At 50.9% G+C, this 22,019-nt stretch overlaps 1 protein-coding gene across 6 annotated transcripts in view; it reads right to left on the minus strand.

The window, feature by feature from the left end:
- Window positions 1-22,019, minus strand: part of ARHGEF9 (Cdc42 guanine nucleotide exchange factor 9) — a 201,460-nt gene that overhangs the window by 149,454 nt on the left and 29,987 nt on the right. For all 6 annotated transcript variants that reach the window (XR_007206783.1, XM_048318851.1, XM_048318849.1 and 3 more), the window contains exons 3-4: window positions 20,819-20,966; window positions 18,323-18,432 (exon numbers count right to left, since the gene is read on the minus strand). Coding sequence is in view for 5 of the 6 variants with exons in the window: in XM_048318851.1 (XP_048174808.1) it covers window positions 18,323-18,432; window positions 20,819-20,966 (258 nt within the window). In the remaining variant the exon portion in view is untranslated. The remainder of the gene's footprint in view (window positions 1-18,322; window positions 18,433-20,818; window positions 20,967-22,019) is intronic.

Consider the following 22,019-nt stretch of genomic DNA (forward strand, 5'->3'; position numbering starts at 1 on the left):
ACTCAAACAAATGCCTGGCTCACACCCCTCACCAAAGTTCACACCAAGTCCAGCTTAGGAGTGTCAGCTTCAAATTTTAAGGTCAGTTCTGAGTGTCCCCATTATCCATGTCCATGAGGAGGATAGCAGCACTTCCCATGCCCACGGGAAGGGTGCAGCAGCCTGTGTCAGGCACACACAGCACCAGTTTATCGTGCTTCATGTCTTGATGGCCATTCCATGAAAATTCCTCTGCTGCTCACCTACAAAAACCTCCTTCAATCCCTGGGAAGTTCAAGAGTGTTGGTGGGAGAGGGGCAACAAAGCAAGGAGATCTCCCTGTTTTCTCTAACCCATCAATGCCAGGGCTCACCAGCACTGCAGCCACCGGACCCACGGCCCTCCTGCCTTCCACATCTGGCTCCACATCCACACCTGGCTCCACATCCACAGCTGGCAGCTCCACATCCACACCTGGCAGTTCCACAACCACACCTGGCAGCTCCACAGCCACACCTGGCAGCTCCACAGCCACACCTGGCAGCTCCACATCCACAGCTGGCTGCTCCACACCCACACCTGGCTGCTCCACATCCACACCTGGCTGCTCCACATCCACAGCTGGCAGTTCCACATCCACACCTGGCAGCTCCACATCCACAGCTGGCTGCTCCACACCCACACCTGGCTGCTCCACATCCACACCTGGCTGCTCCACATCCACAGCTGGCAGTTCCACACCCACACCTGGCTGCTCCACACCCACACCTGGCTGCTCCACACCCACACCTGGCTGCTCCACATCCACACCTGGCTGCTCCACATCCACAGCTGGCAGTTCCACATCCACAGCTGGCTGCTCCACACCCACACCTGGCTGCTCCACATCCACAGCTGGCAGTTCCACATCCACACCTGGCTGCTCCACATCCACAGCTGGCTGCTCCACACCCACACCTGGCTGCTCCACACCCACACCTGGCTGCTCCACATCCACAGCTGGCTGCTCCACACCCACACCTGGCTGCTCCACATCCACACCTGGCTGCTCCACATCCACAGCTGGCAGTTCCACATCCACACCTGGCTGCTCCACACCCACACCTGGCTGCTCCACATCCACACCTGGCTGAAGCATCCTCAGCTCCCACCACACCACCCTTTCACGCTGACACCAAGCACAGGAACTGCAAACTCTTCTTTTTCTTCCTGCCACGTGATTTTAGGGAAACAGCCTTAAGATGAAGGGAGGCAGGGATGGATGGGATATTGGGAAAGAATTGTTCCCTGGGAAGGTGTGAGGCCCTGGCACAGGGTGCCCAGAGCAGCTGGGGCTGCCCCTGGATCCCTGGCAGTGTCCAAGGCCAGGCTGGACATTGGGGCTGGGAGCAGCCTGGGACAGTGGGAGGTGTCCCTGCCCGTGGCAGGGGTTGGGATGGGATGGGCTTTAAGGTCCCTTCCAATGCCAACCACTCTATGCTTCCATGATTTTTGACCGAGCAGTGACTGTCCCCACACTGAGTAGATCAAATGTTTCTGGTTTATGTGTCAGCAAACACCAGTGGATTTAATTATGCCGAAATTGGCTCCCTTGTGACCCATCTTCATTAGCAGTCCTTTACCTGAGGCCATGTGAGCAGAAATATTTGGAGTTTTTCTAACCATTACTTGTATTTCTACACTGTCGTGCCAAAGAACCCCCCAGAACTGTGAAAAGCCCTTTCCTTATCCCTGAACTGCAGGACCTCAACAATGCAAGGCAGCAGCTCTAACACAACACAGCGACCTGTGCTGGGCGTGAGAGGAGGGAAGTTTTCCCAACCTGTGACGAGAAGGCAAAAGAAGAAACTTCCTACAGCTTGTTTTTCATCACTGAGACCTTCAGCACAGCCCTCCCACCCCAGCAGTTCCTCTGGGACGCTGCCATGCAGACACAGCCATGGCTCTCCAGAAGCACAGAGAACACAGAAGTTTCCGTGCTCTGAATGTGCTGAAAACAGATTTTTTTTTTTTTTTTTTGGTCAGACCTTCAGGCTAGAGCCCCAGAGGCAGGGACCCTAAAGTAAACAGTGATGTCCTGCAGCTTGAGGGGAGCTCAGAGGAGGTGCAGGCACTGCTCAAACACAGGAAGGAAACGTTGCACTTTACAGAGAGCACTCGGGAGTCTCCAACGCCGCTCATTTTTTAAAGGGCAGACTTAGGCAAACCTTGAGTTTTGAGCATTTTTTCTCCCAGCTGCTTTCTCTAGGACTCCTTCTCAGAGAACAAAGCCTTATTGTGCATGAGAAAGGAGATGTATCCATTCCTGACAAAACCTTTTTTATGTAAGGAAAATTCCCTCAGAGATTTCTGGCTCCCACCTCTGTTCCCCTCTCCCAAGAGGGCTCCCAGTTCCAACCAAGCACCACTAAACTGTGACTCCCTGAAGATTCAATGGCACAATTACACTGTGGCAGCTGGTTTGAGCTGAACATCTCCTTTTCAGCAGGTGTGAGGGAGGTGAGTGGCTGGGGTTAACCAGAGCCAGCTTCTCCAGATTGAACGCGACCTCAGAAATGCCAACGCCTGAACGAAAAGGCTCATAACCCACAGAAAGGGCAGGAGGGCAGAGCAGGTAATTCATTTCCCCAAATTCATTTCCTCCATGACCTGGAGGAAATCATCAGGCTTTGCTGAGTTTCATTTGCCTCTTGAGCCTCAGAGGAACGATGGCTCAGAGTCGCTGGGGTGAAAAGCTCTGTGAGAGCAGCCGTGCCAGCCACCCTCCGTGGATATTTCTGTGAGGTGACATCCTTTCTGTCACAGGACTTCTTTTTATTCTCCATGAATTTCCTCAATAACCACAGCTTTCAGAATACATTTTTTAAGACAAAGATGTGCTTGAATATTAATGCTATCGAAAAATAATGGGAGTTGAAAGCATGTCCTTGATCATGTCTAGACAGGACCAGCTATAATGGATTTCTAGGATCAAGGTAGTAGATATAAATAGATTAATATTACTCAAAGACCTGCAACATCTCTATGCATTATCCAGAGATGTGATCCTATAGCCTTTCATGAATATCTACTGTCTAATGAGGAGTGAAGGAATTGTTCCCTGGCAGGGTGGGAAGGCCCTGGCACAGGGTGCCCAGAGCAGCTGGGGCTGGACCTGGATCCCTGGCAGTGCCCAAGGCAAGGTTGGATGGGGCTTGGAGCCACCTGGGACAGTGGGAGGTGTCCCTGCCCTTGGCAGGGTTGCAATCTTTAAGGTCTCTTCCAACCCAAACCATTCTGGGATTCTGTGGAAGTACCTGGAGGAAAACGGGCAAGGGGTGCTGGGCAGTTGCTCAGAGTCCACACTCCTGCTCTGGAGCAAAGGCAGTGACAAACACCATCAGAACCAAGGACAAAACTGAAGCTCAGTAAACTTTAAAGATGAAGAAATGGCATTCAAAGACTGCAGGCAAAGAGCCCTTCCCCCTCTGAGTCAGAGAGGAACCTCAGCGCTCAAGTCAAATCAGTGGCCACGACACCACGATGTGAGGTCAGACCTGGGTCTGATGCCCATGGTGCTTCAGAACCCTCACAGACCACAGGTGAATTCCCAGCTCTGAGAGCTCCTAACAAATTCCTATTCCCATCCTGTTACAGGCAGCAGCCCAGCCAAGGCAGGAGCTGAGTTCCTGCAGCATCTCCCACAGTGCCAGTGGAGGCTGCTGTGCCCAGAGCCCCTCGGAATGCCCAGGGTAGGTCCAAGGACAGCACAGAGCCAAAGGAATTCGGCTCCAGGTGCATCCCAACCAGTGAGAGCAGGAACAGCACAAAAACTTTGTGTGATTGCTGTTTTCTGTGCTCCTTGCCAGGTAGATTTGATTGAGGGATTCACACAGTGCAACTGGAATGCTGTCCCTGTAGACTATCCCTGCATCTTCCCTTGGGAAGGGACAATGTGAGTCCCATGAATGGCCCCCAAACTCCTCCTCACCAGTGCTCAGAGTGATCCTGGCATCAAGCTCACTGTGCCAACACTCCACATTCCTCTTTCACTGACAAAAAGCCTCCATCAGGAGCTAGCAGATGTTTTTGGGAAGGCTCAGCTGGCTTTGAGCCATGGGCCAAAGCAGCACTTGCTCCACAGCAAGGCTTGAGTCTCGGTGCTGCTGAGTACCCCAAATGTTCAGTGAGCAGTAAAAAATAGGGAGTCTCACAGAGATCTGTCTGCAGGAGTCCAGGATCCTTTCCTGCACTTCAGCCAGGCCCCATTCCCACTGCTCACGTCCGTGGGTTTGTTTCCCCAAGAGTGTCACAGAAATGCTCATCTGGACCCAGAACTGGCTGGGTAAAAGCAGCAGAGTGTTGGCTCAAGAAGCATTCACACTTAGCCAGGGTTCAGCAATGTGAAGACCACAGTAGGCAAGAAAGAGGAAAAAATGAGAAAGGAAAGGGAAAGAAATGAAAGCACAGGAGCAGGTTCATCGATGAGTTAAGGCCATTTTAGGTACAAGCCTGGGGGAATTAGTTTAACACTCCAGTTCAGCTTCTTTTTCCCATTTTCTTTTGCACCAACTTGCATCTCTCTCCTGTCAGACTTTGATGGCTTTATGTAACTGTTTAAAAATTGAACAAGCTTCTTAACTTAGGTTTAGAGGAACACACTTTTTTGCTTCTCTGTCTCGAATGCACATTAAGAATAAAGATTTCCGGAGAAAACAAGACCTTTTCCATCCTCTGACATCAGCCACTGGAGTACACAAAGCCAAGTCCTTGAGGAGTGGATATTTTGTACATTCTGTTCCAGCACAAGCCGGCACATCTGCGGCCCCAGTGGGTTTTACAACCGGGAGCTGCAGAGGAAGACTCATCCCAGAGAAAATGCACAGGTTACCCATCCCAGCAGCACCCTCAGCACAGTGTGGGGAGAATCCTAGAAAGCAGGAATGAGGGAATAAACCCAAAAACTTGGCAGGGAGGTGTGGCAGCCACAGCCCTGAGTGGCACGAGGGGTTTGCCCCATGGACAGCCTGAGAAAGAGCCTGTGACCTGCTGCTATTGTGAGAATCGTTTTTCTTTTTTTTTTACCTTAATACAAGCTGAAAAAAATTCTGCTCTGTGTGACTGGATGTAAAAGCTTGAGAAGAGCCTCCCTCAAGGCTCAAAAAACAGAGGCAAATAGCCCCCACCCTTTTCTGCGTGTTTGCATTTCCTAATTACACCAGTTTCTAAGCCAGAGCTGTATTTGTTGATGCTTCAGGTTGGCAATGCTGATGGAAGAGGCTTTCAGGAAAGCCAGTAAAAATATTCAACAGCAAGAGTTGTAATTAAAGCTCTTTTTTCCTTGTATTTTGTCTGTTAGAAAGTGTCTGTGTTTGCAGAGTGGGCTCTTGAGGGCAAATGCTGCTTTCCTTGCTGTTTGCACAAGCTCAGAGCAACAGACCCAGCGCCCCAACTGGTGCCACGAGCTTTGTCCAACCAAAAACACATCAGGGACCCCTCTCCTTGGGCTGCTCTGCTCCCAGCCTGGAGCAAAACCACAGGGCTCACTCACAGCACAGGGCCAGGCCTGCAGAGTGCACCAGGCACGGAATTAGCCCAGCTCCAGTTATGGGGACAACGGCAAAGTGTGCCTGGTTCATGGGATCCCAGAGTGGGTCAGGCTGGAAGGGACCACAGGGGTCAGCTGGTCCCACTCCCTGCTCCAGCAGGGCCATCCCAGAGCACAGGATTGGGTCCAGACAGCTCTGGAATATCCCCAGGGAAGGAAACTCTCTGGGCAATCAGTGCTCCACCACCTGCACGGTAAAGAATTTCCTCCTCGTGTCCAGGTGGAAATTGCTGGGATCAGTCCCTGCCTATTCCTCTGGTGCCATTGCTGGGCCCCTGGAGCAGAGCCTGGACCCTGCTCCGAGCTCTCCTTCAGACAGATTGATAAAATCCCCTTCTCAGCTGTCTCAAAGCCAGTTCTGCTCCTGGTCGTGGCAGCACCACTTCAGTGTCCATCCTCTGCTCCCAGACCTCTTCCTGCTCCTGGAGCATCCCCAGGCACACTGATCCCAGCCAGCAGGGCCAGAGTTCCTGCTGCACCCCTCCCCAGCACTGCTGTGCTTCCCTCAAGTCTCAAAAAATTCCCAAGGGACACGGCTGCCTTGAGCACCGCAACCCCACCAGCACAAACCAGATGAAACATCCTGTATCCAACATCCCTCAGCGTGGAGAACTGGGATGAGTGGAGGCCGTGCTGTGCTGCCCCTGCTAGGGATGGAAATGCCAAAGTACAGCAAAAGCAGGAGTTCTCCTGTGTCACACGGTGACTCAGCACAATTACATTAAAAATAGCTCCATTTGCTGTGATTATCGCTGCTTGCGCCGTGCCTCGGTGGAGGCTCGAACCCAGCCCTGCCCACGCCCAGCACCGTGCAGGGTGGGCTGGCAAACGCCAAAAAGAAGCTGCTGAGAGTCTGCCAGTCACGAGCACCGTGGCGCTTCCCCCTCTGCTGCTTTTGCTGCCACTTCCCACGCCAAGCTGCCACATCCCCACCAGGATGCTCAGCCCTGCAAGGACCCTGCTTCCCAGGGCTCATCCCTGCCAGGACCCTGGCTTCCCAGGGCTCATCCCTGCCAGGAACCTGCTCTCCAGCACAGCCCAGGGCTCATCCCTGCAAGGACCCTGGTTCCCCAGGGCTCGTCCCTGCCAGGACCCTGGTTCCCCAGGGCTCGTCCCTGCCAGGACCCTGGTTCCCCAGCTCAGCACGAGCAGCTGCAAACCAGAGCACATCATCTGCCTTCCTGATCAGAGCTTAAAGTTGCAAAATCCTGCCCCCAAACCAGGCTGCCGTGCTCTCAGCCCCCATTCCTTACCCATCCTGCACAATTCCCCGAGGGATCAACACCCCAGGACCCCCACAGAGGTGCCCACACCTGCAGGACGTTCTAAAGCCATATGGGAGGCAGCTCCCCTGGCACCCCCAGCAGTTCCTTGGTCACCCCCAAGCCTCAGCAGCCCCACGGTGCCTCCACCAGCACTGCTCAGTGCTCCTTGCCAAGCCAGAGTTACCCAACTTCTGACCTACTTCTGCCTTGTGTTTCTCCCCCCTCCCCGCTCTTGCCCTCAGTCCTCAATTAAATCTGTGTGAGATTTCCTCAATTATCCCCTTCCTGCTAATAGATGTGGAAAGAGGATGCCATAACAATGTATTCCCCTGGCAATGGTTCAAAATCCATCTCCGAGTTAACGTTGAGGAGTGCAGGATGTAGGAACACTTTAATTAAACATAAACGTATAGAAAGCAGCAGTTAGGTTTAAGAAAGCTGATCTGCTGCTGCCACCACAACACTTAATCTCAGCCATGCAGTGAGAATCCTCACGCTCCTCTTTAATTGACAGGCCAATAAATCAGCACTAATCTCCCCTCTCCGTGTAGCTGTGCATGCTGATGTTCAGCTATTTTGGAACAGAGCAACATTCCACTGGCACAACCTGCACGGGAATCCTGCGTGGAAAACACTCCAGGCAAAGCATCCTGATGCTTGAAACCTGTAACAAAATGTGGAGAGGGGGACCTGAGCAATAAAAATCCGTGTTTGGGAATGTTGGCAGGAGAAAAACTTGTATACACACCTTTGGAAAGAGGAGGAGCAGGAATGGAGAACTCCCATTTGGAGACATTAAGATGTTCTGATAGGCACTGGCAATTCTGGATGAATACAGAGATAATTCGAACACGATTTCTAATTGAGACAAAAACTGTCTGTGAGGAATAGGGAATGAGCCTGGGAATCACTCTGCCCATTACAGCAGGCATCAAGCCTCTGCTCAACTTTATAGCCCCCTTTCCACTCATCCCAGAGAAGTATTGTGAGATAAGAAATTGCAGGTCTTCATAAAAAGGAGGCTTTAATCCAATGGAAGCTACATCTGCACAGCTACAGCTGCGCTCCCCATACCTGAGCTCCTGCTTTATCTCCTCTCTTGGCCCAAAACAATCTCCAAACAGCTCAATAACAAACTGCAATTAAACACATCACTGCAAAGGGAGCTCGGGGTGGGGATGTTACAGAAGGAAGAAACAAAGATTATTTTAAGCCTGGTGGAAAGTCACTTGCAGCACATTAAAGGAAACCAGACCCCAGCCCTGCTGCAAACACCCAGAAAACTCTGAGGCAGCGAGTCCCTGAGCACACAGCAAACAGCCACTGGGGTGATCTCGAAATTATTTAGGGCACTGCAGTGGATGAGGCTGAAATGAAGAGAGATGAAGACTTAAGGCCAGGCAGCACCTCTGGATGAGATGTGAAGTGAGCCCTCACAGCTCTCAGAATCCCAGGAGAACACAGAAAGGACCAGATTTTCCCCATGCTGGAGATGGGCTGAGTAGAGGAAGGAAAGAGAACATTTTTCAACTCTTCTCCAGTATTCCTTCATGCTCTGTGTGGCACCTGGATGTTCAAATGACCAACACCTCCGGGACCAGAGTGCCATCTCTCAAACCCTCAGTGCCCTTTATCTGCAAGGAAGGGAGGAACTCCTACCCCATTGAAATTACAAGAGACACTCTGCTTGTCTCTGGAAAATACACTTGGCTCTAAATATCTCTTGAGAGGCTCTAAACAAAAAGCTGCAGCTTCCCCTCTTGCCTCTCTCCCTGTTTGCTCCATGTACACCAAAGGCCTTCGTTTCCACCTTACTGCACATGTACTGGAGCTATTTTTGGCCAAGAGTGACGTGGCTTTGTTTGCATAACTGGGTTCCCACCTCATGATCTGCCGCTCTAATAGTTTGCAAAATAATAGCTGGAAAATGTCTGATTCCAGAGAAGTGCCTGCGAAGTTCAGTTTGCCTTTATCTTAAGTCTGAAATAAAAAAATAAGAGGAAACAAGCCTTCCTGTAGCATCACTCATGAAATGCTTCAGCAAGATGTAAAACAAATTATTTAGTGATGACCAGCTGGGATGTGGGGATTTAATTCTGCTTCTGGGTTGGATGAGGGTATCAAACCAGAAAAGACAAGCCCAAAGTCACACAGGAAGAAAACCATTTTGCACAGTGGAGCTTTAACAACTCACGTCAACCCAAAATATCATCCGCAGGAAATGCAAACTTATCACTGATGGCTAAAAACAAAAGCACAGCTCAAAATAGCAGCATTTCAGATGAGGCAAATACGTCGGTTGGACTATTCTCAACTGTCAGAACTGAGCTGCAATCACAGATCTCTCTTGAGGAATATTTGGTATTTGTCCAGTATTAAAAATAAAATGTGAGAGATCTTAGAAAAGAAAGAGATGGCTCAAATAAAGAATGTATGGAAGTAAGTCCTGCATACAGAAGGATCCAACCACTGGTACTTCTTGTCCAAGCCCCAGCTCCTGGCAAAAGAGGGACAAAATCCATTTCTACAAGAACTTTGTCACTGCAAAGCACTGTAAAGGTGGGATGAACGCTGTCCTCATCTGCACAGCCAACTGAGCCAGGGGAATTGGCCATTTTTGTTTGAGCACATGTGGTTTGGAAAGTACCAGGTTCTTCCTTCACTCCCAGGATGGTGCTGCCCGAGCAAGAACTCCACATTCGGGCAGGATTATTGCTCAGTTCCACTTGGGACATCTCCCTTCACTGCCTGCCCCCCTCATCCATCACCCTCAGCCACCCCTGCATCCAACATTAACAGGGCCTGAGGCATTTCACCTCCCACTTCCCACACTCACTGGCTCCAGGGAAGTCACAGAGTAATGAATGTGTGGAGTCACAAGTTCATGATTAATGATGGGAAGTCTCACAGGACCACGAGCAGCTCAATCCCCTGCAAAGCCCAGCCACAGTGAAGAGCAGGGACGGAGGCTGTGGTGGGGAACAGCTCTCCCTCCTCATTTCTAGCAAGGAATTTCTCACCTGAACAAACCACTGAGCTGCCAGGGATGGGAGGAGAGCCTAGAAACATCTTTCTTACCCTGCACTGGAAGGACAGTGCTGTCCAATTGCACTGTATTTCAGCAGGGAATTACAGAGCAGGCACCAGGCAGCGCAGCCACGGGGCAAACACAGCACACTGTGCAGCAGGTCTGACGGCAACAAAACATCCTGCCTGTTCACAGACCTCTGGATCAGTGTTTCAACCATTCCTTGGGGTCGCTGTGGGGCTGGAAGCCTCCCAGTGCCTGTCCCAGGCAGGCAGTGGGAATCTCCAGAGGTGCTGGAGCCAGCAGTGGCACACACAGCTCAGCACCTGCGAGTCCCCACTGCCAAGGCAAAGGCAACCCCGAGCACAGCTGCTGTCAGCACTGCCTGGGCTACTGCAGAACACACAGCATGGCCAGGGCACCCCAGTGCACCACTGCCACAGAGAAGTCTCCAAACACTTCCATCTCCCTTTGTCTCTCTGTTTTCCTGCTTCCTGGAGGATCTCTCCTGACTGCAGCCTATTGACTGCTTGCAGTGTGCTGCTCACTACTCAGCTCAGTCCTTCCCAGCACTACGCCGACGCTGATTTGACACATCCCCTGCCACATCTGAGCACCTCAGACACACCAAGTACCCCCACGGCACAGCAAGTCCCCTTTAAAAGACAGACAAATCACTTCCTGACACTGCAGTGGGACGTTTGTTTCTCCAAGCAAGGCTAAACCCACCTCAAAATTTGGAAATGTGTCAAGAGACAGAGCTGAGGAGCAGCCATCACACAAAGAGCAGCGGTGGAGTTATTCCTGCTTTTAGCTGAAGTCCTTGCATGAGGAGGAGGGTGAAGGGAGTCACTCCAGTGACTCATCCCTCCTGGAGGAACCTGCTTCCTGGGCATCCCACTCCAGCTGCAGTTCGCAGCAGCCCCTTGCTGGCCTGTTCTGCTTCCCTGTCCCTCCCCAGGTCAGACACAGCATCCCTGGGGACAGCCCTGCACAGGACACCAGCAAGGTGTGGCAGAGACAGCACTGGGTCAGCTTGGAGATGTGCAGGAAAAACAGCTTCACCTGCGAAGCAACCCATGGCCAAGCAGCTCCCCACACTCAGCATGGTTAAACCCACTGCTGAGGGCACGAGCGGTCCAAGACCAGTGGCCAAAGGCCCTCTAAAGGTGGTCCCATGCTGTGTCCCCAACAAGGGGGTGGTGTCTCTGCTGCAGCTTCACAGTGGTGCAGTCCCTGCAGCCTTCCCACTCCCCAGAGGATGCTGCCTGCATGTGCTGGTGCACACAGTCTGTCTTGGTCCTGTGGTGGCAAACAGGATTTCACACTGGGAAGAGCAGCACTGCAGCCAGTGGTTATTCCACCTCTTTTCCAGTGGCACAGCGGTGCCAATCCCTGATCCTATCACAGCAGAGCTACCATGAAATGTCTATTCTTGTTCAGATAAGACTGATCTCTCAAGGTTTTTGGACAACAGGATAATATATTTCCCTAGCTATTAGAGACTGAAAGAGATTTATTAGGGGAATTATTCTCTATATTCTGTGCGGTCCGTTAAGAGATGAAGCTTTCCCTGCTCCATCGAGGAGCTCATTGCAGGCCATGTGACTGCACTAATATAATACCCAAGTCTCCTTTGCAGCCTCTTATCCTGTTCCTTTTATACTCCTCCAAGTACCAGCACAGTGTTGGGTCAATACCCCAAGTTCAATTCACGTGTCAAAACCTCCATAACTCTGCAGGACAAAACCAGGGGCAAAATTAGACCCTGTATTCCTACCTTTGGTACTAGGGACAGCTTGTTACCAAATCCTGCTTCAGCTTCTTGAATGCCAAGTGCAGAGCAAAACCCAGCCAGAGCAGCTGCACCTTCCCTGTGAGCCCAAATTTTCAGGTGCCAGCACCTCAGCAGCATTTGGGGTTTATGAACACCCCCTCCAAACTGCACGAGGATCATCACATTTGAACAGCAAAGGGGGATGGTCCCAGATGTTCCTTCCAGGTCATCAACAGAACCAAATCAGTGCTCTGGACACAGTGTGGGATCACACAGCTCCTCACAGGAGCAGGACAGGGCTCCTCCCTCTCCAGGATCCCAAGGGAATTGCTCTTGGCCACGTCAGGCTGGTGATGCACTGAAGCACTCAGAGCTCACCTCAGAGTCCAGGGATGCACGCACATGGCAACCACTGCCCTTCATCCCCTGATGACTTTCTGGGTGTTTCCACCCACCCAGTGGCTTCAGCAGCACTTCTGTGATGTATCCCAAACCTGATGCATCTCACAATCCAATCTCAGCAGCTACAGAAGACATTCTGGAGCTCTGACCTGTGTTTTTACCTGTCCCTCCCAAATTTAGCTCCTCTTCAGGAGGAGCTAAACACTGGTGACACCGCAGTGGCCTTGAATCACGAACGCAGCCAGGGCTTAGGAAGCACTACAAAAGCATTTGTTCCAATATTTACTCAGGGATTCTTCATGCTACACCTACCACGGACTTCAGTTTATTGGGAACACAGTGCACTGGGGAAGGGCAAACCACAGAGTCTATTCTGCTGCCAAGCAAAATGTCATTAAGGTTTTAGCAATGCAACACAAATTGAGTTTACATTAAAGCTTCTTTTGTATAAACCATATCCCAGAGTGAAACACAGTGACAGAGCTGAGTAATGAGTTGAAGCAGAGCAATCAAGGTGGAACTACTGAGCAATAGGAGAAAGGAGCCATTCCAAAGTGCTATTTAAAGTTAGGCTGAGAGCTCCATTTGAAGTACAGAAGTGATTATGTACAGTCACCATTGCACACACATTTAATACCATGTAAGATGCAGCACCTACCACCTGCAGCTGCACAGAGACACCCCAAGGTTCAATGGCACTATAAAAACCATCATGAGCTGGAAGCTGAGATTCTTCTTAATATAGACTTAGACATAACTGCTGAAGAGCTGAGAAGTCTGGAACTTCAAATCTCTCTTGTGCTACCCAGCACAACTCAAAGGTGACCATTTGTCATTTCAAACCTCTCCTTTTAAGGATTCAGAGTCACTGAAGCCCTGTTTGTCCCCAGCAGGGCTGGAAAACACCTGTGTTATGGCACTGCTGGAGCATCACCAGTCATCACGGGTTATGTCCCCCCAGCCCTGCTCTGTACAAAACCACAGCACTTCTGGATGTTTTCCTAAATAACCAGAGCGTGGCAAGTTTGGAAGTAGCACTCATTTCTAGTTCCAGGCTTCCTAACCGTGCTTTGCACTGCTCCTCATCCCAGTCCCCGGGGAGTGAGCCCAGAGCAGGGCCCGTTCATGCGAGAGGGATGCAAATGGGCTCAGGGCTGACCTGGAGTTCACACCCTCAGCTCTGCGTGCTCTGCCCAGCTCCCAGACCACAGCAGATCAGACCCAGCACTGCTCAGGTGCCCAAAAGGCTGCGGTGCTGCAAAGCCCAGGGGTGCAGGGACCCTGGCTGGGCACTCCTCACACAGACAGATGGGGCTGGATCACAGCACTGCAATGTCTGAGGCTCAGTCCCCGCTTCCCCCTTGAATGAGCAAGCCAGTTTTGATTTATTTTAACAACAGCGCACAGACAGAGTTTTTCACAACTTGCAAAAAGCATTTATAAATGGCTAAATATATTTTAAAAAAAACTCCATAAAGACTTCAGAGCACTGCTAAGTAGAACAACATAATAGGTTTGTCAAGATATAAAGCAGCCCTCCCCAAAATATACGGCTCAGACATACCCTGCCAGCAGAAGTACTCAATGTTTAAGATGAGGGAAGAGAGACTCAACGAGGATTTGTTTTCCTGGCAGCCCTCCATACGTGCACATAAACCTCTTGTAGCAGCACACTGATATTTAAACTAATTAGCAGCAGGAAAGCCACGGACTGTGCTTTTCTCCCAGCCTATTCCCAGGGACACGAGGGCTCCAAAACGACTGCCATCACATCCCACTCACGTCCCAAGATGCTGCAGCCCAGGAGCCCCAGCACAGCCCCAGTGCACAGGAACACGGGGCAGGACACTTGGCAAAGGGAAAGAAAAATCCCCCCTCTGCCCAAACTGCCCACTCAGCACTCTGTGAGAGGATAAAAATAGCAGGCAGGAGAGCTGGCCCTGAATATCAAGCAGCATTCCCTGCTCGTTGCAGCACAGTGAGAGCAAGAGAGAACCCAAATCAAGTCCCCTTCACTCTGTTCTCCTGGAGGCTGCACGTTGCCTGAATTTCCTATTCCTCATAAACACAGCCAGTGGGGATTTAGCTCTGGGGAGCTGCAGACTGGCACATCCACCATCATCACTCTGGCAACCCCCCAACAGCCTCTGGAAAGAGCTCCTGACTTCCAGAGGAGTAAGGACAGGCTGGGGGGGGTGGGTTTTGTGAATATTCAACACCTCTGCACAGCAGGCCTGCCTATTATTAGTATAGGGATGTCAAAGAAGCTCCTCTCATGCAAAGTTTCCAGTCTAGCTAATTAACAGTGGCTTCCTCCAGCATATAAATTTTGGCTTTAGTCCCCTGTACAAGAGCACGCAGTACAGGAGGGAGGGAAGGAGCAGAGAACAGGAATGGCTGCAGTCAGCTTTAGAGGCTGGAAATGAAATCTCTCATCACAGGTAAGACAGAGAGAACTAACACACATCCACACGCTGAGAGGAGGCTTCCCATTTTAGGAAGGGCTGAGTCTTGTCCTGGAGCACATCCCCAGAATATCTGTCTGAGGAAAAAGCTGTGATGATTTTGACTGGGCAGCCAACAGGAGCAAAGAGTCCCTTCACAAGGGGCAGCAGAAGCCAGTGATTTGGGTCAGGACGGGACTGTCACCCTCTGCTTCTGACATCCAGACCATAAAACATCTCCCAGCACCGCTCTGGGCTGCAGAAAGGAACTCATTGCTCCCCTTGCCCCAAGGATCAGCCACGCCCCAGCCGGCAGGAGCTGCCTGAGGGTAAATCAGAGGCACGATAGATGCTGAGGGTCCTGTCAGCCTTTCAGGGTACTCTTTGGGATCTCTGTCTGCAGTCAGGGCACCTTGAGGTCTCCTGCAAGTTGGTCTTGATTGAGCCAAACTGCCCCCATAAAAGCAAAGGCTCTGAATGACCTCAGTGCTAAACCAAAATGCTCCACACATAAACTGCTTCAACACAAGAGTTTTCTCCAGGCTGAAGAGTGTACTCTGGAAAAAAAAAATAAAATACTGAAAGCTTTTAGAAGTCTGACCCTATTTACTTTTTACCTGCTTCTTAAATTGGGAGAGAAATAAAAAAAAAAATATTGTGTGGCTCCACACATACCACCCTCCAGTGCTTCAGTTTTCTTACTCCCACCTACAAAGGGGGAACAATAACTTTATCTACTCCATAAAAAACTTCTCCAGCTCATGCCCACACTTGCAGACACTTGCTAGGACAGCTGGGGAAGGACCGAACGGAGAAGGGAGGCGCAAGCAGAGGGAAAAGCCCCAGGCTGTGCCTGCACACCTGCACTCACAGGTGGAGAGGAGATGGAGCACAGCATCAGACACTGCCCGTCTCTCCTTTCCTGCCACCACCACGGCTGCATTCACCATCCCTGCGCTCTGGACAGGTGGATGAAGACGCAGGCAGCTGCCACAGGATGGACACTGGTACCAGATGTGACAAACAACAGCAACAAACTGTGGTCTTGACCAAGGGGGTTCCTCCCTGGGCTTGGGATCGGCCCCTCAGCCCTGACATCGGGGTTGGCAGGTAGCTAAGAGCTGCCGTTTCTAACTCACTCATACAACGACCCTAAACCAAAAAACCCAACACCACAAAACCACCACCACCCCCTCCTCCCTAAACAAGAAGGGGAAAGGAATGTTTTTGCCAAAACCTGCACATTGTACAGAGCAAAGAACAAACAGCCTCTGAGGGCTCCCAGGGCTCTGCAGTTCTGAAGGACTTGCAGTGACACCAGTGCTCCTCTTGCACAACCACCCTCATCCCTCCAAGGGACTGGTGCCCCCAAGACAAACCTGATGCTTGGTCAGTCTCCTCCTGCTCTCTCTCCATCTCAAAATTCCCATTCAAGATGGCAATCAGGCACAGCTCCTGCAGAAGCCTGGCCTCTGCTTTGGAAGGATAAATCCCTGCTTTCTGCACTGCTCTGCCACCTCGCTGGTGTCAGCTGTCAATGAAAGCACCTGCCAAGAGACACCCAGGCCCACAAATCTCACCCCACATTGATAAATCTTGCCAGAGCAGAAACTTCTTTCTGGCCAAGAGGTGATTTGCAGCCCTGTAGATGTTCACTGAGCTTGGGGCAGAGGCGACAGATGAGTTTTCCAGTACTGCTGTTGTGAGCCACATTTACATATCCTGCTCCTGCAGCCCTTGCACAGCACCTCTGATTTATAAACCCCAGCACAGGTTTCAGAGCTGCCAGTTTGCCATAATTGAGCAACAAGCTGCCTTATGAACAGGCATCCCCAAAACCAATTCTCTGCCTCAGTGGTGCACAAGTCTTTGGCATGGCCATGTCTGAGCCAAACAGCACCCGCAGATCTCTGTGCTCATGGGCAGCTCACTTCCCTTCCCAGCTCCACATCCTTCCCAGCTATCACCACAGGAGGAGCAGTTCCTTAGCTGACCTTTCCCAGACTTCAGCAGGGTATTTGGCTTGCTGAGGTTTCAGTTCTCCACAGCCTCTCTGAGGGTCTCTGCAATCTGAAACAGGCCTGGCTTTATCAGGATGCTCAGGGCTCACATAATTCAGGAGCAATTTTATGTCAAACAGCACCTTGGCTTCCAGGAGGGCCTCTCCAGGACAGCTATGAAAGCTGCAAAGGTTCCTCTCAAGGGATGAATAAAGTGATTAATTAAGGTGTAATAAAGTGATTAATTAAGATGGATCAAATATACCCATGCACTGGTCAGTACCAGATCCTGGACGTGGACACAGCTAATGGATAACACACCTGAGCCATTCCAAGGCAGGGCTTGCACACTGCACAACAGGGTATTTCACTGCTCTATTGCTCTGCAGCCACCTGCCTTTATCCTGGCCCCAAGGACAAACAGCTTTATTGGATCTGGATCGTTTTATCTTCCAGGAAAACTTTGTTCAAAGCTTTAGATGTTCAGCTTGTCTAAAACCAGAGCAGCCTTCCTGAGTTGAAAGAAGCAGTTCATGTCTGGGCAGCAAGGCAGGACCCAAAGGGAAGGAAGAGAAAAAGAAGGGCTCAGCTCCTTGTCTATCTCTCCTCTGCCTTTGTACTTCAGTCCACAAAAACTCAGCAAAGAAAACAGGAGTGATGCAAGATGGAATTCCAGAAAGTCACAAGCGACCAGAAATCCAGCAGTCCATCCCTGCACGCGTTCCCAGCACCCAACACGAGGAGGACGGAGCAGTCAGTCTCACCCACGGCCAACTTACTGCTCCTGGGATGGAAAAACACACACAGAGGCCAGGCCCCCCCTGGAAACCACATTTCAGGAAGGCAGTTCAGCAGATATCAAAGGGGAAAGGAATACAATAAAGGTCTGGTAAGGAAGGACAGCAGTGGGCTGGGAAAGAGCCACAGCGACACAACCACAGAAGGTCAGTTCCCCTCTCCATTCCAGCAGGGAAATTCCTGGCTCCCAGAGCATCCTTTGTTCGTGTGCCCTACAGGAAGAACAAGGGCTAAACCTGTTCTGCCACACTCACTAGAAAACCCTGCCTGCATCACACTGCAGGCTGGAAAATCTGTTGAGTTTTGGACAATCTGGATATGTTGGGTACCAGTGAAACCAGACTTGTGAGCACTACAAATCCAAAACACGACTACGAAATAACCAAGGCCTCCAGATTTCAAACACAGGGCACGGCAAAAAAACCAACCCTCCACCCAAGCAAGGAAACATATCAGACAAATTCTACAATTTTTGCCATCTTTTCTGAATTTTGCCTGGAAAAAAACATGAACATCCCCAAGCCCACAACAGCTTTTACTTCCCCCACTAGAAGCATCATTCACAAAAAAAGAACCGAGTGGATTGTGCCTATATTTGCAAAACAGTTTGGGAAAGAAGCAGTGACGTGAATTTGTCACCGAGATGGTGCTGGGAGCAGCACCAAACCCAAAGGACACATGGCTAAAAAGGGAAGGAGAAAAAAATAAACCCATCACAACCACGGAGCAGATCCGAAGGCGATGTGAAACGTCACAGTTCCCTCCACCTGCACGGAACACTCAGCCACAGGCACAGGAGGCCCAGTGACAGCCCAGAAAGCCTCTGCAATACACTGAAGGGACACTGATTTGGAGGAAAGGACAACACATCTGCGCTTTCATTGCTACAAAATAATAACAAACCAAACAAAACCCCATCTGTGGCTGAAGGACCAGGGATTGAGGAAGCTGTTAGTCAAGCACATTGTTATAAACACAGAGGCCAAAGCAGGCAAATGCCAGCCCTGAAGCAGGCAGAGGCACGTTCCACACAGCTCCTTACCCTGCTGATCTGCAGCTTCTCAGCTCCAGGCTTGAAGAGGTTCCATCGACGGCCACCGTTCCTGCAGTTCCCGCGCACCTTCAGGGTCTTTGAAGCCTGTTCGTTCTCAGCTGCCAGGAGAAAATCCACGGGAACAAAAAAAAAAAAAAAAAAAAAAAAAGGAATGACAAAAGATAAATGCTGTGCTTTAGCTCAGGCTGGGGGCGGAGGCTGTTCTTTTAAATGAAAGAAACAAAATTGTTTGCAAGAGACTCATTCAACCTCTCCTTTAGAAAAGGAGAGCAGAGAGTATATTTAGGTGCTTTATTCAGTGCTCTTGGGATACAAGAGAAATAGTGCAGCTTGGATACTACAAAAAGGCAGAGCCGGGAGCCACATCCCGAGGTGGGGCCAGCCCAGCTGGCTGTGGAGCCAGGAGGCTCTGCCAGGAGCAGGAGACCCTCATCAACCTGCACCGGTGTGCACAGGGCAGCAGCTCCCTGGGTCACAGCTGCTCCAGCAGCAGCACCTGCAGCAATCCCAGCTGCACAGTCACCGTGGTCCACAGGATGCCAGACCTTGGAAAAGAAACAGCTCCTCGAATTTACACACAAAACAAGAATGGGTAAGTCCATAAAAGCTGGTTTTTTAAGGAAACTGGGCTAGTTCTCACCCCCAGCGTTTCAGGCCAAGCCCTCACAGATGCAGTTCTGCTCTAGCTTTAATTGATACCGCTCACACCAGACCCCAGTCTGGCCTTGCAGATGGCACTACCCAGGCACAAAGCAGCCTGTGAGAAAGAAGCAAATGAGCTCTACTTTTCCAATCAACCTAAATTTTCAGCTCCACATCCCATCCCTCTCTTTTTGGGGTGAAGCTGCTATTTCTGTGTGAGACCAGGGTTTTCCCTCCCACATTTGGCGAGCTTAGATTTGAATCCCTTCTTCCATCAGGCTCTTCACATCCCCTGGCCTGGAGGGAAGGAAGCAGAGCTGAGCACCACTGGTGCCCCCACAGCAGCTGCCAGCACAGGTCCATGTGATCCAGGCAGCACACATACACGGCACCTGCATCCCCACAGGTGTCTCCAGCACCTGGAGGCTCCTCATCCCAGTCCTGGAGCACGGATCTACAGGAAACAGCCACATTCTGGAATTCTTCCCTCAAAGATGCACACCGCTAAATTTCTACCTCCTGATGTACTTCTAACCAGGCAGAAGTTTCAGACTGTGTCAGTCCTGAGGGGTTTGAGACCAGCATAAACGGTTCCAGGCTTTGGGAGAGTGGAGACCCCCAAGCCAAACAGGTGGGGGCTCTGCCCTGGCCAGGCCAGAGCGCAGCAGGGCTGGGATCCCGCTGCAGGCTGCCTGGGCAGCCATCCTGATTCTCTTCCAGCGTTGCTGGGAGAGAGATTGCACTGAGACCTATTTCCTCAATGCTGATGTAGGCAGCCTGCTGCTATTTTTAGTAGCCCACATTTCACTTTGGAGACTCTTGGAGAGCCAGGCTGCAGCACGGTGCCGATTATAGCAGGAGGCTGCTCGCGATGGAGCAGCGCTCGGGAGCGGGATGCAAACAGGGAATGCTCACTCTGAGGGGGGGGTGTGACTCCCCTGTGCTGGGAACATGTGCACCCCAGCAGCAGAGCCATCAATTAACAGCACAGGCAGCCAATTTGCCTTGTCCTCCCTAGTTCTTCTTAACCCTGATGTGCTGCCACCATCCATCAGCCGCCCGGATCCCCGGAGCGCTCCCGAGCAATGCCAGCACAATCTGGCAGCACTCCCGTGCTTGCCCATTGCTAAATCACAGGATTCTTCATGCCAGCAGTGGCCCTTCAGGAAATAATTCCCTTTCTCTCATTATCAATCCTTTTAATTAGGAGGTTCAAAAAAATGATGTCATCTATTCAGCTGTCAACCAATTTACCTGCCAGCACAAGACCCTGCCAGCAAACACATTCCACAGCACTCTCTCTGGCATCTCTGTGAGCAGGACAGATGCAGAGAGGTCACCCCGGACTTTGGCTCATGAGATTCCCTCCCTCATCATGAAAAGCACCCAAGCACAAGAGGATAAATCCCCTTACTTCTTGTGTTTCCAAACAAACATCAGCCTTGAGTTGTGATCTCAGTATCCATCACCCCTCACCACAGAGGATCCCTAGGGGACAGAAATCCAAGAGAAAACTACCAAATATAAACTCACGCAGCAGCTGCTGAACAGCTTTTACACCTCACGTGCCTACCCCTGTTCATCCCCTCATAACCAGATTATGGGGACTGTGTTCAGAGACACTAAAGAGAGGAAACAGCCTTATTCCATAAACACACTGAGCACAAGAAGATCCTATTAGCCAGCAAGGAACTCCTCAGCACGCGGCTATCGGAGCTCCCTCACCTGGATGTAACCAGCACGGACGCAAGCCCCATTCCTGACTCTTCCACTCCTGCCCTTGGCTGGCTCTGCAGGATGGGAGACACCCAAAAACAAAGCTGGGAGAGAAGAGCCACTCACCTCGTCTCCGGAGCAGGTGCTGCATGCGCCCTCCCACCTGGTCCAGCCCCATCGGGGTGCTCTGCGAGAGGGGCTCGGAGCGGCAGCGCTCCACCAGCACCTTGAAGGGCGCTGCTTGCGGGGACGGCTGCGAAGGATGAGATGTCGGCTGCCAAGAGAAGGGGCACAGAAGGATTTTACCAACAGCAGTCAAATCTCAGGCAAAGCAACCACAGGGCACAGAGTAATACACAGAATTTCCGAGACAGGGCAGCACAGCTCGCTGCAAGCTGCGCCTGGTGCATTTCTGACTGCAGGACCTGCTGGCCCTGGTGTGCAGCCCCAATTGCACGGGGCTCAGACTTTGAGTCCAACACTTCCAGGGGCACTGAGTGTCCCAGGAACTCCTGGGAGTAACCTTGATGGAGACGCAGTTCCTGCTCTGCATTTTGGGGTGAAGCTGCTCTCCCATTCCCAAGTCCCAGCAGGAGCACACACAGGGAAGGAATTAGCAGGTGCTGAGGACCCCGTACCAGCAAGGGCTGGCTGCTTCCAAGGCACAGCAAAGAGCAGACAAACTGGTTGGCAGCTCACTGATGACAACAGCTAACCAGACATGTCCTTGCATCTATAGCCTACAAAATATTTACCTGAATAAAACAGTTGCAGTGGGTTGAAGCACCCAGAAAATGGTCAAATACCTCAGTTATACCTTAATGCTTGGTAACAGCAATCCAAAGAATTGGCATTTACAGCTAAGTGGAGAAAAACGTTGGCGTTTTCCTCACTCCAACTTTTATTATTCTATTCCAGGAGGAAAAGTTCCTGAAAATGACACTGTACCATGACATTTTGCAGAATGGAATGTTCTTTTTAAAAACATCACAATTCAAACTCCTACTTTTCATTTTATTCTCTGTGACATGTGACACCGTGGAAGTCTTGTGTATAATCTTAGAGTCAAGAAATCAGAAGAAAAATCATTTGACAAAGGTCAGGGGAAGCAAACAAACTTAGAAACCTCTGGGAGGTTTCTAGGCTCAATCACAGACACATCTGTCACACTTCCAGGAGCCTGCTAATAACTGGGTGCCTGGGATGGTTTGGTGTTTCCATCCTCAAGACTCCAGCAGCTCATTTTCACTGATGTGCTGTTATTTTCATTTACAGATGAAGAACAAAGCAGACAGGCCGTAATTACCCCAAAAGAAAGCTGTGGATG

The sequence above is a fragment of the Corvus hawaiiensis genome, chromosome 14 (genome assembly GCF_020740725.1).
Source record: "Corvus hawaiiensis isolate bCorHaw1 chromosome 14, bCorHaw1.pri.cur, whole genome shotgun sequence".
In the NCBI taxonomy this organism is placed as follows: domain Eukaryota; kingdom Metazoa; phylum Chordata; class Aves; order Passeriformes; family Corvidae; genus Corvus; species Corvus hawaiiensis.